Consider the following 17,828-nt stretch of genomic DNA (forward strand, 5'->3'; position numbering starts at 1 on the left):
CTCCGGCACACACACAGTATAGCCTCCAGCACACACACACAGTACAGCCTCCAGCACACACACAGTATAGCCTCCAGCACACACACAGTATAGCCTCCGGCACACACACAGTATAGCCTCCAGCACACACACACAGTATAGCCTCCAGCACACACACAGTATAGCCTCCAGCACACACACACAGTATAGCCTCCAGCACACACACACAGTATAGCCTCCAGCACACACACAGTATAGCCTCCAGGACACACGCAGTATAGCCTCCAGCACACACACAGTATAGCCTCCAGCACACACACAGTATAGCCTCCAGCACACACACACAGTATAGCCTCCAGCACACACACAGTATAGCCTCCAGGACACACGCAGTATAGCCTCCAGCACACACACACAGTATAGCCTCCAGCACACACACACAGTTTAGCCTCCAGCACACACACACAGTATAGCCTCCAGCACACACACAGTATAGCCTCCAGCACACACACAGTATAGCCTCCAGCACACACACACAGTATAGCCTCCAGCACACACACACAGTATAGTCTCCAGCACACACACAGTATAGCCTCCAGCACACACACAGTATAGCCTCCAGCACACACACAGTATAGCCTCCAGCACACACACAGTATAGCCTCCGGCACACACACAGTATAGCCTCCAGCACACACACACAGTACAGCCTCCAGCACACACACAGTATAGCCTCCAGCACACACACAGTATAGCCTCCGGCACACACACAGTATAGCCTCCAGCACACACACACACACAGTATAGCCTCCAGCACACACACAGTATAGCCTCCAGCACACACACACAGTATAGCCTCCAGCACACACACAGTATAGCCTCCAGCACACACACAGTATAGCCTCCAGCACACACACACAGTATAGCCTCCAGCACACACACAGTATAGCCTCCAGCACACACACACAGTATAGCCTCCAGCACACACACAGTATAGCCTCCAGGACACACACAGTATAGCCTCCAGCACACACACACAGTATAGCATCCAGCACACACACAGTATAGACTCCAGCACACACACAGTATAGCATCCAGCACACACACAGTATAGCCTCCAGCACACACACAGTATAGCCTCCAGCACACACACAGTATAGCCTCCAGCACACACACACAGTATAGCCTCCAGCACACACACAGTATAGCCTCCAGGACACACGCAGTATAGCCTCCAGCACACACACAGTTTAGCCTCCAGCACACACACACAGTATAGCCTCCAGCACACACACAGTATAGCCTCCAGCACACACACAGTATAGCCTCCAGCACACACACAGTATAGCCTCCAGCACACACACAGTATAGCCTCCAGCACACACACACAGTATAGCCTCCAGCACACACACAGTATAGCCTCCAGGACACACACAGTATAGCCTCCAGCACACACACACACAGTATAGCCTCCAGGACACACACAGTATAGCCTCCAGCACACACACACAGTATAGCCTCCAGGACACACACAGTATAGCCTCCAGCACACACACACACACACACACACACACACACAGTATAGCCTCCAGCACACACACAGTATAGCCTCCAGGACACACACAGTATAGCCATCAGGACACACACAGTATAGCCTCCAGCATACACACAGTATAGCCTCCAGCACACACACACAGTATAGCCTCCAGCACACTCACAGTATAGCATCCAGGACACACACAGTATAGCCACCAGGACACACACAGTATAGCCTCCAGGACACACACAGTATAGCCTCCAGCACACACACAGTATAGTCTCCAGCACACACACAGTATAGCCTCCAGCACACACACAGTATAGCCTCCAGCACACACACAGTATAGCCTCCAGCACACACACAGTATAGCCTCCAGCACACACACAGTATAGCCTCCGGCACACACACAGTATAGCCTCCAGCACACACACACACAGTACAGCCTCCAGCACACACACAGTATAGCCTCCAGCACACACACAGTATAGCCTCCGGCACACACACAGTATAGCCTCCAGCACACACACACACAGTATAGCCTCCAGGACACACACAGTATAGCCTCCAGGACACACACAGTATAGCCTCCAGCACACACACAGTATAGCCTCCAGCACACACACACAGTATAGCCTCCAGCACACACACAGTATAGCCTCCAGCACACACACAGTATAGCCTCCAGCACACACACAGTATAGCCTCCAGCACACACACACAGTATAGCTTCCAGCACACACACAGTATAGCCTCCAGGACACACACAGTATAGCCTCCAGCACACACACACAGTATAGCATCCAGCACACACACAGTATAGCCTCCAGCACACACACAGTATAGCATCCAGCACACACACAGTATAGCCTCCAGCACACACACAGTATAGCCTCCAGCACACACACAGTATAGCCTCCAGCACACACACACAGTATAGCCTCCAGCACACACACAGTATAGCCTCCAGGACACACACAGTATAGCCTCCAGCACACACACACACAGTATAGCCTCCAGCACACACACAGTTTAGCCTCCAGCACACACACACAGTATAGCCTCCAGCACACACACAGTATAGCCTCCAGCACACACACAGTATAGCCTCCAGCACACACACAGTATAGCCTCCAGCACACACACAGTATAGCCTCCAGCACACACACACAGTATAGCCTCCAGCACACACACAGTATAGCCTCCAGGACACACACAGTATAGCCTCCAGCACACACACACAGTATAGCCTCCAGGACACACACAGTATAGCCTCCAGCACACACACACAGTATAGCCTCCAGGACACACACAGTATAGCCTCCAGCACACACACACAGTATAGCCTCCAGGACACACACAGTATAGTCTCCAGCACACACACAGTATAGCCTCCAGCACACACACACAGTATAGCCTCCAGCACACACACAGTATAGCCTCCAGGACACACACAGTATAGCCTCCAGCACACACACACACAGTATAGCCTCCAGCACACACACAGTTTAGCCTCCAGCACACACACACAGTATAGCCTCCAGCACACACACAGTATAGCCTCCAGCACACACACAGTATAGCCTCCAGCACACACACAGTATAGCCTCCAGCACACACACAGTATAGCCTCCAGCACACACACACAGTATAGCCTCCAGCACACACACAGTATAGCCTCCAGGACACACACAGTATAGCCTCCAGCACACACACACAGTATAGCCTCCAGGACACACACAGTATAGCCTCCAGCACACACACACAGTATAGCCTCCAGGACACACACAGTATAGCCTCCAGCACACACACACAGTATAGCCTCCAGGACACACACAGTATAGTCTCCAGCACACACACAGTATAGCCTCCAGCACACACACACAAACACTATAGCCTTATCTTATTCCCTCAGGTGTCTTCAGCGCTGCGGATCCTCCTGAAGGACATGTAAGTTTTATTTTCCTCCTTACTTTCTGGCATGCAGTATTCGCTCCATAAGACGCACACACTTTTCCCCCCACTTTTTTTGGGGGAAAAAGTGCGTCTTATGGAGCGAAAAATACGGTAATTTGCACCCCTTGCATTGTAACATGGTTTGTCACAGAGAACATTTACTCCTTGTTATAATTCAAGTCACTTACATTGTCCATACTTCTAAATTTCCACTGCAACCACTGCTCAATGCAATAAATGCATATAGCCCACATTTTACAGTATGGTGCTACACACTTTGCATATTGCTTCCTAACTGTAACTTATTTTTGTTTTACCAGTATGATAAATGCTGACTTCAGTACAGCGACCGTGTTAATTTCATTTGGAGCTGTGTTGGGAAAGACAAGCCCTGTTCAATTGCTGATCATGGCCGTTCTGGAAATCTTTGTATTTGCCTGTAATGAGCATCTTGTAGCCTACTTGCAGGTAAGTTGTGCTCTTCATTTATAAATAATGCAACAGTTTATGTCATTCCTGATTGTGTAGTTTTGCAGACTGTACAATGTTCATATATAATTGAAGAATTGTGAGCAAGCCCCTTCCCCTCATCAATAATATAATTATACCTGTGAACCCTTCAGTTTAGGAGACACGCATGCCCACTCAGGCTCTACACCCGTTATTCTCCTGACTGATTATTATTATCGTAATTTTGTAAGGCACCACAGTGCTCCGCAGCGCCGTACAGTAGGGAAGACAAGGACATACATGAAACAATACATACATAAACAAGAACAGACAAGGCAGACACAATGAATGGAGACATGAAAACAAAGGGTATGGAAGACCCTGCTCATTAGAGAGCTTACATTCTAAAGGAAAGAGGGCACAGCTGAAACAAAAGGAGCGAGTGTGGCTCAGAGTGGAGATCGGGATAATTGTACTTGCAGCATAAATATAATAACATAAGTTTGCTATACATATATGGTTCTCTTGGGCCTTTCCTTGACCATTTGCTTCCCCAGGCATTGCCCTAGTTTGCAGTCTGTAAGACAAACAATAATTTGTTCATTAACACGTATTAAAAGTATAACCAGTGCTCCAGGAAAACTGCAGCCCACCTCTCATAAAGGACACTCAACCTCTAGATAAATAGCAAAGTGTGCTCTGTAAAACTATAAATACCAATAGTACTTCAATAAAGTCTCAAGTTCATACAGAAGAATAATTCCTCTCTTTTCTTTGGTCCATTTCTATTTCTCAGCGTTGATATGCAATAAAGGAAAGAATTACATATGTAGCATTAACCTTTAAATAAAAAACACCCAAGTGCACACAACGTAGCTTCCAAATAATCCGTGAACTTGCTGTAACCAGTGGTTTTCATCTCTCCACCTCCAAGATAAATGTCCTCCCAATATAGAAACTTCCACCAAATTCCCCTTTGTTTATGCACTTACTCTGTAGTGCTTTAAATCCAGTGGGATAAGCTGGCTTAGCTAAAGGTTAATACATTGTTATTAACTTGTTCAATACTGCCCCCAACTTCCAGGTACCTAAACTGTCTGGTATAATGGGGAGGTCAGAGTATAATTGATACTGAGTGTATGTTGTAGACTGCAGCTGATTGGTGGAAGGGAGCTGCCATGTCTTGGACCTTGAACCTTGTGGATCTTTAGATGTAGAGAGGGGACTATTATCACACATTATTCATATCTGGTGGAGTTTTCTTCTAGCTACTATTTCAGCTCAAATACAAGATGTTGCTATTTGCCGAAAAGTACTTTATCAGTGTTATTCATGAAGTTAACGTGAAATGAATTACATATTGATAGTACCTATTTTAAAACTCTGTATTTGAGTATATATTCATTTATATAATGCTGATAAATGGATGTTTTATATTGACAAATCCATTTCATGATCTCAGCTTCACCTAACCTGCAAGGTATAATAATAAGTTACACTGGGAGTATAGACAATGGTATAATATAATAACATTTATATTTTGTTAGAGTGTGATATGTGAACAGGTTAAGGGAGTAAAGTACTGCACCATGTATTGTTGCTAGTCTTTTAATTGATTAACCTGTCTGGAAATCAGGCCCTAATTGTACACCCGGCTGTGCTCTATGTTGGTGCAGCAGAGAGTGTGGTTATGTCCTGATGTATTTCTGGCCACATGTTGCTACAAATGCAGCTGGCTTGTAGCTGACAGTTGCTATTTCCTTTTAAGCTATCGGAAAACATTTCAAGTCGCGGCATTTGGCCTGCCCTTCCACAGTGTTGTATATAGAAAGCGGTCCAGAGCATGATTGATCCCTCTTTCTACCTCCACCAGAAATTAGTTTACATAGAGATAGGACACTAAAGAGGTCTGATAGGGCTCCGAGAGACTCTCCAGACTCAGGGGGTGATTTAGGCCTGGATGTGATAGATATCTGCACACTTACATTTTTTACTTAAGTACATTTTAAATAGACTGCATAAATGTGTACTGGGCAAATATCAGTTGCATGGCACATACTTTGCACCCGTCTTGTGTAGGCTTAGAATTTATGCTGCAAAAGTCATGCATATAGATGCAAGTTACCCAAAATACAGACCAATCAGAAAGGGCATAGCCTAAGTGCTTGTCCGCTCCCTTACATTACACCATTTGAACGTGAACGCCCCTGATCCACCTTTCAAAGAGCAAGGGGACGCAACTGTCAGATATATGAAGCTCAATATCTTGCTCCAAGATGTGCGCTCAATGTGGCAAATGTTCTGTTAGACGCATAAGTACATTATACAAATGCACTTGTGTCCAACTCTAAATCAAACCAAGATATATAGATTTATAAAGCAGGTGTTACCACAAAGTTTCCAAACTCCCATCCTCAAGCCACTCTAACAATCCCGATTTTAAGGATACCCATTGTTGTGTACAGATTACTTTTTAGTGTTCTATTCATTTTGATTCAACCACTTGTGCTCAAGCATGGATATCCTTCAAAACTGGACTGCTGAAAGGGGGAGGGGGAAAAGGACTAGGGGCCTGATTCATTAAGGATCTTAACTGAGAAACGTCTTATTTCAGTCTCCTGGACAAAACCATGTTACAATGCAAGGGGTGTAAATTAGTTTTCTGTTTTGCACATAAGTTAAATACTGACTGTTTTTTCATGTAGCACACAAATGTCAACTTTAAATGTCAGTGTACAAATAAGCTATCAAGTATTTGTGTGCTGCATGAAAAAACAGTCAGTATTTAACTTATGTGCAAAACAGAATACTAATTTTCACCCCTTGCAGTGTTACATGGTTTTGTCCAGGAGACTGAAATAAGAAGTTTCTTAAGATCCTTAATGAATCAGGCTCTAGAGTTGGAAACCACTGTTTTAACCTTTTCTAACAATTGGATAGATGTCACTGACTAGATAATCTTATTGCACGTAAACACATGCTTTTACTAATGTACATAGAGTCCAGCGTTCCATTTCCAGAGAGAACAGCATCATAATGCATGTAATATTGAGCTATATTACATATACTATGGCATTGCTTAAAAACTGGTAATAGAAGATCTTCACCACCTCAGGGTGAAGGAGAAGGAAAGGAGCAACACACTACATTGGATTGATTAATACCATGTGCTCAAGCCCATGCTTCACACCGACTCCTCCTTCCAATAAACCATTAATGGACGGCCAAACAGAGTGCTCATCCGGAAAACTGACAGATAAATATTTTTTATTGTATTTAGCCCTATTGTTTTTTCTTTATAAAGGGACAACATATATTGGAAAGCTATAAAGTAACAATACATCTATCTAAACCACTTCTTACTCCCGTATCCAAGATTTATCCCGTCCTGCCCCCACCACTGGAGTAATCTTCCTCATTCTACACTGCGCACCGCCTCCTTGGGTTCTCTATCCATTGTCTCTACTCTTCCATTTTATTCACACCTCTTTCTGTGGCTCTAAACCTGTTAGTTGTGCCCACACTTATGGGTCCAGGTTATAGCCTGTGCAGGATATGCCACTTGCACCCCAGTAACTGTGTAGAGAGTTGTAGTGTTATTTGTTTACTGTATTGTACTCTTATACCATGTACTGTTCATTTGTTTTCCTCTGTACGGTGTTGCAGATCTCATGTGGTGCCCTATAAATATAGGTTAATAATAATAATAATAATAATAATAATTTAGATGAACAGATGTAGGGCCACACATCTAAGAGCTTACAAGAGTGATCTGTAACTGTGCTTACCCTGCGGTCCATATACGCTTCAATATGGCTGCACATATGGCCGGAAGGTGGTAGAGCGACTGCAGTCCGTCCTTCTCCGGGTCTGCTGCATCATCTCCCTGCACTGTGCAGAGGAGGTCACATGACATGTAAGTCAGCTGCCCCCAGAATGCCTTATTGTCTGCTTATTACAAAGCAGAAAATATGATTGGGAGCAGCTGGCTTGGGTGGTGGCCACAGGTGAAGGCCGCCTGTTGCCAGTCTTATATATGCATATGTGGTGGATTGTGGTGAATTAATTTGTCTGTATTATTTCTCCTTATATTAAGTATGACTTATTGTCAAAGAAACACATGTTGTGTTTTGCAGGCTACAGACATCGGGGCATCGATGGTCATTCATGCTTTTGGAGCCTACTTTGGTTTGGCTGTGTCAGCAGTTCTGTATCGATCTGGCCTGAAGAAAGGGCATGAAAATGAAGGATCCGTGTATCACTCAGACTTATTTGCTATGATTGGTAAGGTCTCCATCTAGTCTGCCGAAGTGCTGACGTCTCTTAAGCGGTATAATGAAAGCGGAGTAGGCGATAAAGAGGATTTAATATTGGAGTAAAGCGATAAAAGACCATTTAGAAACACTTTTTTTGACCCACTATATCTGTCTATCTATCTATCTATCTATCTATCTATCTATCTATCTATCTATCTATCTATCTATCCCATATCTATTTATATCATATCTATCTATCTATCTGTCTATCTATCTACCTATCTATCTATCATCTATTTATCTATCTATCTATCAATCTATCATCTATTTATCTATCTATCTATCTATCTATCTATCTATCTATCTATCTATCTATCTATCTATCCCATATCTATATATCTATCTCATGTCTATCTATCTATCTATCTATCTATCTATCTATCTATCTTTCTCATATCTATCTATCTATCTATCTTTCTCATATCTATCTATCTTTCTCATATCTATCTATCTATCTATCTATCTATCTATCTATATTTCTTTCTCATATCTATCTATCTATCTATCTATCTATCTATCTATCTATCTATCTATCTATCTATATCATATATATCTCTCATCTATCTGTCTCACATCTATCTATCTATCTATCTATCTATCTATCTATCATCTATTTATCTATCATATCTATTTATCCTGTATCTATCCCATATCTATCTATCTATCTATCTATCTATCTATCTATCTATCTATCTATCTATCTATCCCATATCTATATATCTATCTCATGTCTATCTATCTATCTATCTATCTATCTATCTATCTATCTATCTATCTATCTATCTTTCTCATATCTATCTATCTATCTATCTATCTATCTATCTATCTATCTATCTATCTATCTTTCTCATATCTATCTATCTATCTGTCTATCTATCTATCTATCTATATTTCTTTCTCATATCTATCTATCTATCTATCTATCTATCTATCTATCTATCTATCTATCTATCTCATATATATCTCTCATCTATCTGTCTCACATCTATCTATCTATCTATCTATCTATCTATCTATCTATCTATCTATCTATCTATCATCTATTTATCTATCATATCTATTTATCCTGTATCTATCCCATATCTATCTATTTATCTATCTATCTATCTATCTATCTATCTATCTATCTATCTATCTATCATCTATTTATCTATCATATTTTTCTATCCTATATCTATCCCATATCTATCTATCTATGTATTGATCTATCTATCCATCTCATGTATGTCTATCTATCTATCTATCTATCTATCTATCTATCTATCTATCTATCTACCTATCTGTCTTTCACATATATATCTATCAGCTATTATCCTTTATTATTCTTCATTTTAAGGAGCATAGGATTCCCATTGGTACTGTGGTATGTGATTACCCGGGAAATCAGCAATATTATTATAGCTATCTGGGCCTATCTGTCTATTATTTGTCATAGAATTGCACATACGCTGGGATTATTCTACCAGAGTACAAACATGAATTTCCCATGACAGCCAATCAGCAATCAGATTTCTTAGATCTAATGCAATTTAAACAATGAAAGTAAACATATAATTGGCAATTTGGGGCTTTCTGCCAATCTGCACTTTGTTAATATAAAACCCCCAATTTGGACATTGTACCTGTGACAGGAGACACATGAATTCTGCAAACAGCTGTTTTATATAAAACAACTTGCAGTGAACCCCTTTTCTCATATCTCAGTGCAGAGAAATGAGTGAAGTTGCAATGGAATTTTGAACGAATCAAGTTTGGTGACAGAAAAGTCTCTTTCACTAGACTTTGAGTTATACTTTTGCCGTTCTACTTTTTTGCTCTGATTCGGTAATTTTTAGTGTAGAAAAATAACTAAGTGTCAATTTATTCTGCTCTGTGTTTTGGTTGGGGTTCAAGAAAGTAGAATTCCAAACGGAACAAAAATAATAGTGGGGATTCTGTTTGCACCACTTATGGACAAATTCCACCCGAGAAATGTACAAAATTCCACAGCTAAATGCGTAATGAGATAAATATACCGTGGAACATTTCTGAAAGTGAATGGAATTTAATATGTAATTAGACACTATTAGCACTAGATGGCAGTCTTTACTAAAGTAACATTTGTTGTATTGTCTTTCAATTACTTTCAGGGAGTCTGAATATTTATTACATTTGTTTCTCTTGTTATTTTTAAGATAGACACATTCACACTAGTTTCCTTAATATTTGCAGGAACCCTGTTTCTCTGGATGTTTTGGCCAAGTTTCAATTCTGCCATTGCTGAACATGGCGCAGACCAGGAAATGGCTATTATTAACACTTACTTCTCATTGGCGGCCTGTGTGCTAGCTGCATATGCCTTCTCCAGCTTGCTAGAGCACAAAGGAAAGTTTGACATGGTAAGTCAAAGAACAAAATATCCACCATGGCGGTTTATACGCAGAAGTACCCAGGGTGATCCCAAAGCCATATTTCCAAATACTCAAGATAACACTATAAAACCATTAACTAAGCCACCATGCTGGGCGGGATGGTGGCTCAGTGGTTAGCATTTCTGCCTCACAGCACTGGGGTTATGGGTTCGATTACCAACCATGGCCTTATCTATGAGGAGTTTGTATGTTCTCCCCGTGTTTGCGTGGGTTTCCTCTGGGTGCTCCGGTTTCCTCCCATATTCCAAAACCATACTGGTAGGTTAATTGGCTGCTATCAAATTGACCCTAGTCTCTCTCTCTCTGTCTGTGTATGTTAGAGAATTTAGACTGTAAGTTCCAATGAGGCAGTGACTGATGTGTGTGAGTTTTCTGTACAGAGCTACGGAATTAGTGGAGCTATATAAATAAATGATGATGATGAGGTGAAACTAAAGCACAATGGGTAAGGATAAAATAAATCTATTATTGGATAATATTGGCTGCAATTGTTGGCAATGTGAGTCAGTACAAAATAATTTCCATCTGGGATAACATTGGCTCCAACTATATCCAACTTTTTCACTTATAAATATTGTGTAACTATTTTTTATTTTTTAAAAGCATGTCTTTCTCTAAAACCATCTACTGTGATTTATATAAAATATTTGCAGCGATGACTTTGCTGTAAACTCATTTTAAACCAATACAGTTGTGATATGCACACATGCCACCCATCACAGTATTTAAAATTGCCTAACATGCATCGTGCTGCATCTTGTTTTTTAATCATGGAATTTTCTTTGCTTGCATTATGTGTAATACAAAACTGAGAGGGAAATATTGCACACACTTATGTGATTGGAGTATAATATATTACCCATGTATTGATTTTGCATATAGGGCAGCACGGTGGCTTAGTGGTTAGCACATCTACCTCACAGCACTCTGGTCATGAGTTCAATTCCCAACCATGGCCTTATCTGTTCTCCCCGTGTTTGCGTGGGTTTCCTCCGGGTGCTCCAGTTTCCTCCCACACCCCAAAAACATACTGGTAGGTTAATTAGCTGCTATCAAAATTGACCCTAGTCTCTCTCTGTCTGTGTGTGTGTGTGTGTGTGTGTTAGGGAATTTAGACTGTAAGCTCCAATGGGGCAGGGACTGATGTGAATAAGTTCTCTGTACAGCGCTGCGGAATCAGTGCCACTATATAAATAAATGGTGATGATGATGATATATAAAGAAGTGCCTCTAACCTTCTCACACTATATTGTAACCTTCCTCCTTACCATTTATTTGCATGTCTGCACCTATTTCCACCATGCAAGCTCCAACATTAAAGTAATAGTATTCATATTTAATAATTAAAACTATTTCCCCCAATTAACCCCGATATTAAATTGATAACATTCAGAAATAAAAGATAGACCTACTTCCCCGCAAAATGCCCTGACATTGAATGAATGGTAGTCACGTTTAATAAATGCACTTATTTTCTCCCCAAACAGTCTCAATAGTAAATAGTATGCCCATTAATAATTAAACTTCCCCCCCACAAATTGACCCAATTTTAAATAATTTGTTTTCACATTTAATAAACAACCCTTCTTTTCCCTTAACTCAGCCCCACATTAAATGAATAGCCCTCAAACCATCATAGCATTAATTAAATAACATCATCACATCACCTTAAATAATATTCATTACTATGACCCACTATTAAATGCAATAGTCCTTATCATCAAATAAATTGCTAATCACAAATAAATTCATATTTCCCACCCACCATTAAATGATTTTCACCCACCCTCACCATTAAATTAATACCCAGCTTTTACCACTATTACAGTAATCTTTACCACCGTAATTACCTTCTACCATGGGGGTAAGTAAATTTCAGAGGCAGACTCTTCTGTCTGCCTCTCTGTAATTCCTGCATGTCAGGAAAGAGAAGGAGGTGACGTATACTGCAGACAAGAGGGACGGAATAGATTTGTGCATCGTTGGCAGTGAAGTGACTGTTCCAAAGGGAGGGACCAGTGTGTTAATGAGTCCTGGACTGAGGGGGAGCTTCCAGGCAACAGAAAACCCCTCCTAAGTGTGCACCTGAAAATCAATCATATTATTGCACAGCACTGTAAAGAGAATATATATTCATTCACATCAGTCCATGCCCCATTGGAGCTTACAACCTAATCTCGCTACCACAGAAACACAAACACATACACAAACAAGGTTCAATTTTTAGCAAAACAAAATGATCAGATACAGCGCTTAATACAGTTGCAGCAAGAAAGTGGCTTTCAACAACCGTACATAAATTGGATGGTAAATCTAGTCTGAAATAATTAGAAAGACATTTTCTGCGCTATTGGTTCCCCTTCCCACAAAGAGAGGTAATGAATGTGACACACCTAAATTTCTCGTTTTTTGTTATTATCACAGTACCATAACGAGATATAAACACTTCATAGCTTCAGGATATTGAATCCCCACAGTTAGAAGTCAACTTACAATGTAAATGTACCCACGTTCATGTAGCAGGTGCTTGTAACAAGGATCCAGGTCCTATCAATGCGTTTTGACTAGGATAAGTCTTTCTCCCTTGAGAAAGACTTATCCTAGTCGAAACGCGTTGGTGAAGTGGATGGCAGGAAGAACGGAGTCCTACTCTCGTGATATTACATCGTTGACTGATTATTCAAGTGGTTAGAAGTTCCGGAACGTTACAGACTTTCCACACGATTTTTCTTTCAATTATTCAATATTCTGTACTTTTTCTTTTATGAAAACTGTCTTCCGTAATCCGTGATTTATGGGAGGCTATGGAAGTACTTCAACTTCACACATCACACTCTGATCGTTATCACATGTGAGAAACGGGTGGATAGGACCTGGATCCTTGTTACAAGCACCTGCTACATGAACGTGGGTACATTTAAATTGTAAGTTGACTTCTAACTGTGGGGATTCAATACCCTGAAGCTATGAAGTGTTTATATCTCGTTATGGTACTGTGATAATAACAAAAAACAAGAAATGTATGTGTCACATTCATTACTTTACTTGTTTTATATATCTCTTTGTGGGAGGGGGAACCAATAGCGCAGAAAATGTCTTTCTAATTATTTCAGACAAGGTTCAATTATTGTCAGTAGTTAATGAATCTACCAGTATTTTATTAGACTGTGGAGGAAACCGGAGCACCTGGAGGTAACCCACGCAAACACGGGGAGAACATACAAACTCCACACAGACAAGGCTCTGGTCAGAATTGAACTCATGACCCCAGCTTCTTAAAGAAGCAATGCTTACACCTACCTAAACAACCTGTGCTTGTATAAAGGGCTTTGCACAATTGATCATGTCCGTTGCTAACAATTACTTGTGAAATAAGTAATAACAAATGTTTTTTTGATCAGTGTTCTTCCAGTTGATAACTCATTTCATTGTTGCAAACAGGTCCACATTCAGAATGCTACCTTGGCAGGGGGGGTTGCGGTGGGCACCTGTGCTGATATGAACATTGGGCCTTTCGGAGCAATGATTATTGGTTTTATTGCTGGAATCATTTCTACCCTGGGATTTAAGTTTTTAACTGTAAGTTTACACACAATTCAAATACTGTACACAAATAAAGTAAATTATACTGCGTGAATATAATTCTCTGACATACGTGTACATATGTTTTTCTAATGCACAGTGCTTATAAAATGTATGTATCAGTTCCCAATTGTTCATGTTGTGACTGTAATGGCTACATACCTGTTACGGGAACAGGAGAGAGGACAAAAAAAAGGCTGTTTGTCCCAAATTGAACTATTTAGTTTTTCTATTCCTTTGATCTTACAGCAAATAGCTGTAGCAAAAAAATCAAGGGTAATTTAATCTAAAAAGTCCTATTTAGTGCTTTCAATACTATATCACTGTTCTGACAGACCATTACATTTATGCTTGACAATATATTATTGTATAACTTATTAAACTAAAAATTAAGTTTTGGCTTGCATTATTTGGCAAGTACAGTGATACACAAATGCTCTTCAATACATTGGTGCACTATTGCACATTAATTATAACCATAGTGTATATCTTTTTCTACATTCCCTTCCTAATATTAAGAAAACTTATATATTTCTGCATAATGACAGACATGATTATGACAAGCAACAGATCTGTACACGTATTATGGGGGACGTTTCTGAAAGCTGGTGTCTAGGAAAAAGTTGAAGATACTCATAGCAAACAATAAAACAACCAAACATTTGCTTTAATGCTGTAAACTACACTAAGAAGTGTGATGGAATCTGGGGCCTGATTCATTTAGGATCTTAACTTGATAAACTTCTTATTTCAGTCTCCTGGACAAAACCATGTTACAATGCAGGGGGACAAATTAGTATTCTGTTTTGCACATAAGTTAAATACTGACTGTTTTTTCATGTAGCACACAAATACTTGATAGCTTATTTGTACACTGAAATTTAAACTTGATATTTGTGTTCTACATGAAAAAACAGTCAGTATTTAACTTATGTGCAAAACAGAATACTAATTTGTCCCCCTGCATTGTAACATGGTTTTGTCCAGGAGACTGAAATAAGAAGTTTCTCAAGTTAAGATCCTTAATGAATCAGGCCCCTGGTTTTTATAGTCAAAACCACCAATGTCTGTTACACTAGTTTTTATAAATGACCTCCATTGTGTCAACCATTTTTGTCATTGGAACCTCCGACACATTGAAGATGCATTAATCCTATTGTGTGTTCCAGCCGATTGTTGCTTCCAAGCTGAGGATCCAGGACACTTGTGGTGTGCACAACTTACACGGCTTGCCAGGAATTTTTGGAGGTATCGCAGGTATCGTGGCCACAGCGTTGGGAGCCAAACCCAAGTGAGTGCACAACATTCATTCTAGACTGTGCTGCATGTAGCGATGTATAGTCAGAGCTGGTTAAAATGAGATTCTAACAGTTAATCCCTTGAATTCCACTTGTCCAAGCTTTCCTGTTTTACTAAAAGAGTACTTGATGTGAGGAGCAAACAAAAGAAGATGCATGAAAAATACTCAACAATAAAGGAGCTGAAACATATGTAACCCCTGGACAGTCCTCCCCCAATGGTATGGAACATTAACTGGATTGTCATCCACCAATGACTGTAGAGCACCTCCATTCAGATCTCTCTAGTCTGAGCTCACACTGATAGCATATGACAGTGGTTCCCATACTTTTGCAGTTTGCGGCACCCTTAGAGTTTCAAGGCATCCCTCCTAAATAATTACTGAGTAGTTCCGTTTTATAAGCAGTTGGCTCAAAAAACGTAATAAGTATTAAGGTCAGGACAGAAATACTTATTTAGCTGTATGCAAAGATACACATAAATCCAAGGGAAAATAATATTTTTTTTATAATTTTTTCAATTATATTTCTGTCAAAGAATAATTTACAGCTAACTCACTCTGTGCCCCTGCATCATCATCCACACACTCTGTGCCCCCTGCATCTCCCCACACACTCTGTGCCCCTGCATCTCCATCCACACACTCTGTGCCCCTGCATCATCATCCACACACTCTGTGCCCCTGCATCATCATCCACACACTCTGTGCCCCTGCATCATCATCCACACACTCTGTGCCCCTGCATCATCATCCACACACTCTGTGCCCCTGCATTATCATTCACACACTTTGTGCCCCTGCATCATCATCCACACACTCTGTGCCCCTGCATCATCATCCACACACTCTGTGCCCCTACATCATCATCCACACACTCTGTGCCCCTGCATCATCATCCACACACACTCTGTGCGCCTGCATCATCATCCACACACTCTGTGCCCCTGCATCATCAACCACACACTCTGTGCCCCTGCATCATCAACCACACACTCTGTGCCCCTGCATCATCAACCACACACTCTGTGCCCCTGCAGCATCATCCACACACTCTGTGCCCCTACATCATCATCCACACACACTGTGCCCCTGCATCATCATCATCCACACACTCTGTGCCCCTGCATCATCATCCACACACTCTGTGCCCCTGCATCATCATCCACACACTCTGTGCCCCTGCATCATCATCCACACTCTCTGTGCTCCTGCATCATCATCCACACACTCTATGCCCCTGCATCATCATCCACACACTCTGTGCTCCTGCATCATCATCCACACACTCTGTGCTCCTGCATCATTATCCACACACTCTGTGCCCCTGCATCATCATCCACACACTCTGTGCCCCTGCATCATCATCCACACACTCTGTGCCCCTGCATCATCATCCACAAACTCTGTGCCCCTGCATCATCATCCACACACTCTGTGCCCCTGCATCATTATCCACACACTCTGTGCCCCTGCATCATCATCCACAAACTCTGTGCCCCTGCATCATCATCCACACACTCTGTGCCCCTGCATCATCATCCACACACACTGTGCCCCTGCATCATCATCATCCACACACTCTGTGCCCCTGCATCATCATCCACACACTCTGTGCCCCTGCATCATCATCCACACACTCTGTGCCCCTCCATCATCATCCACACACTCTGTGCCCCTGCATCATCATCCACACACTCTGTGCCCTTGCATCATCATCCACACACTCTGTGCTCCTACATTATCATCCACACACTCTGTGCCCCTGCATCATCATCCACACACTCTGTGCCCCTGCATCATCATCCACACACTCTGTGCCCCTCCATCATCATCCACACACTCTGTGCCCCTGCATCATCATCCACACACTCTGTGCCCCTGCATCATCATCCACACACTCTGTGCCCCTGCATCATCATCCGCACTCTCTGTGCCCCTACATCATCATCCACACTCTCTGTACCCCTCTGAATCCACACTCTCTGTGCCCCTCTGCATCCACACTCTTTGTGCCCCCTCTGCATCCAACTCTCTGTGCCCCTCTGCATCCAACTCTCTGTGTCCCCTCTGCATCCACTCACTGTGCCCCTCTGCATCCAACTCTCTGTGCCCCTCTGCATCCACACTTTATGTGCCCCCTCTGCATCCACTATCTGTGCCCCTCTGCATCCAACTCTCTGTGCCCCCTCTGTATCCACTCTCTGTGCCAACTCTGCATCAACTGTCTGTGCTCCCTCTGCATCTTCACTCTGCCCCCTCTGCATCCTCACCCTGCCCCATCCTTCATTCTTTTGCCC

General features: G+C 41.8%; 1 protein-coding gene across 1 annotated transcript in view; it reads left to right on the forward strand.

Moving 5' to 3' along the window:
- RHAG (Rh associated glycoprotein) overlaps positions 1 to 17,828 on the forward strand; it is a 48,237-nt gene that overhangs the window by 16,855 nt on the left and 13,554 nt on the right. Inside the window, exons 3-7 of the mRNA XM_075201240.1 lie at positions 3,793 to 3,940; positions 8,059 to 8,206; positions 10,450 to 10,616; positions 14,091 to 14,228; positions 15,401 to 15,522. Of these exons, the coding sequence (XP_075057341.1) occupies positions 3,793 to 3,940; positions 8,059 to 8,206; positions 10,450 to 10,616; positions 14,091 to 14,228; positions 15,401 to 15,522 (723 nt within the window). The remainder of the gene's footprint in view (positions 1 to 3,792; positions 3,941 to 8,058; positions 8,207 to 10,449; positions 10,617 to 14,090; positions 14,229 to 15,400; positions 15,523 to 17,828) is intronic.

This window comes from Mixophyes fleayi, chromosome 3, assembly GCF_038048845.1.
Source record: "Mixophyes fleayi isolate aMixFle1 chromosome 3, aMixFle1.hap1, whole genome shotgun sequence".
In the NCBI taxonomy this organism is placed as follows: domain Eukaryota; kingdom Metazoa; phylum Chordata; class Amphibia; order Anura; family Limnodynastidae; genus Mixophyes; species Mixophyes fleayi.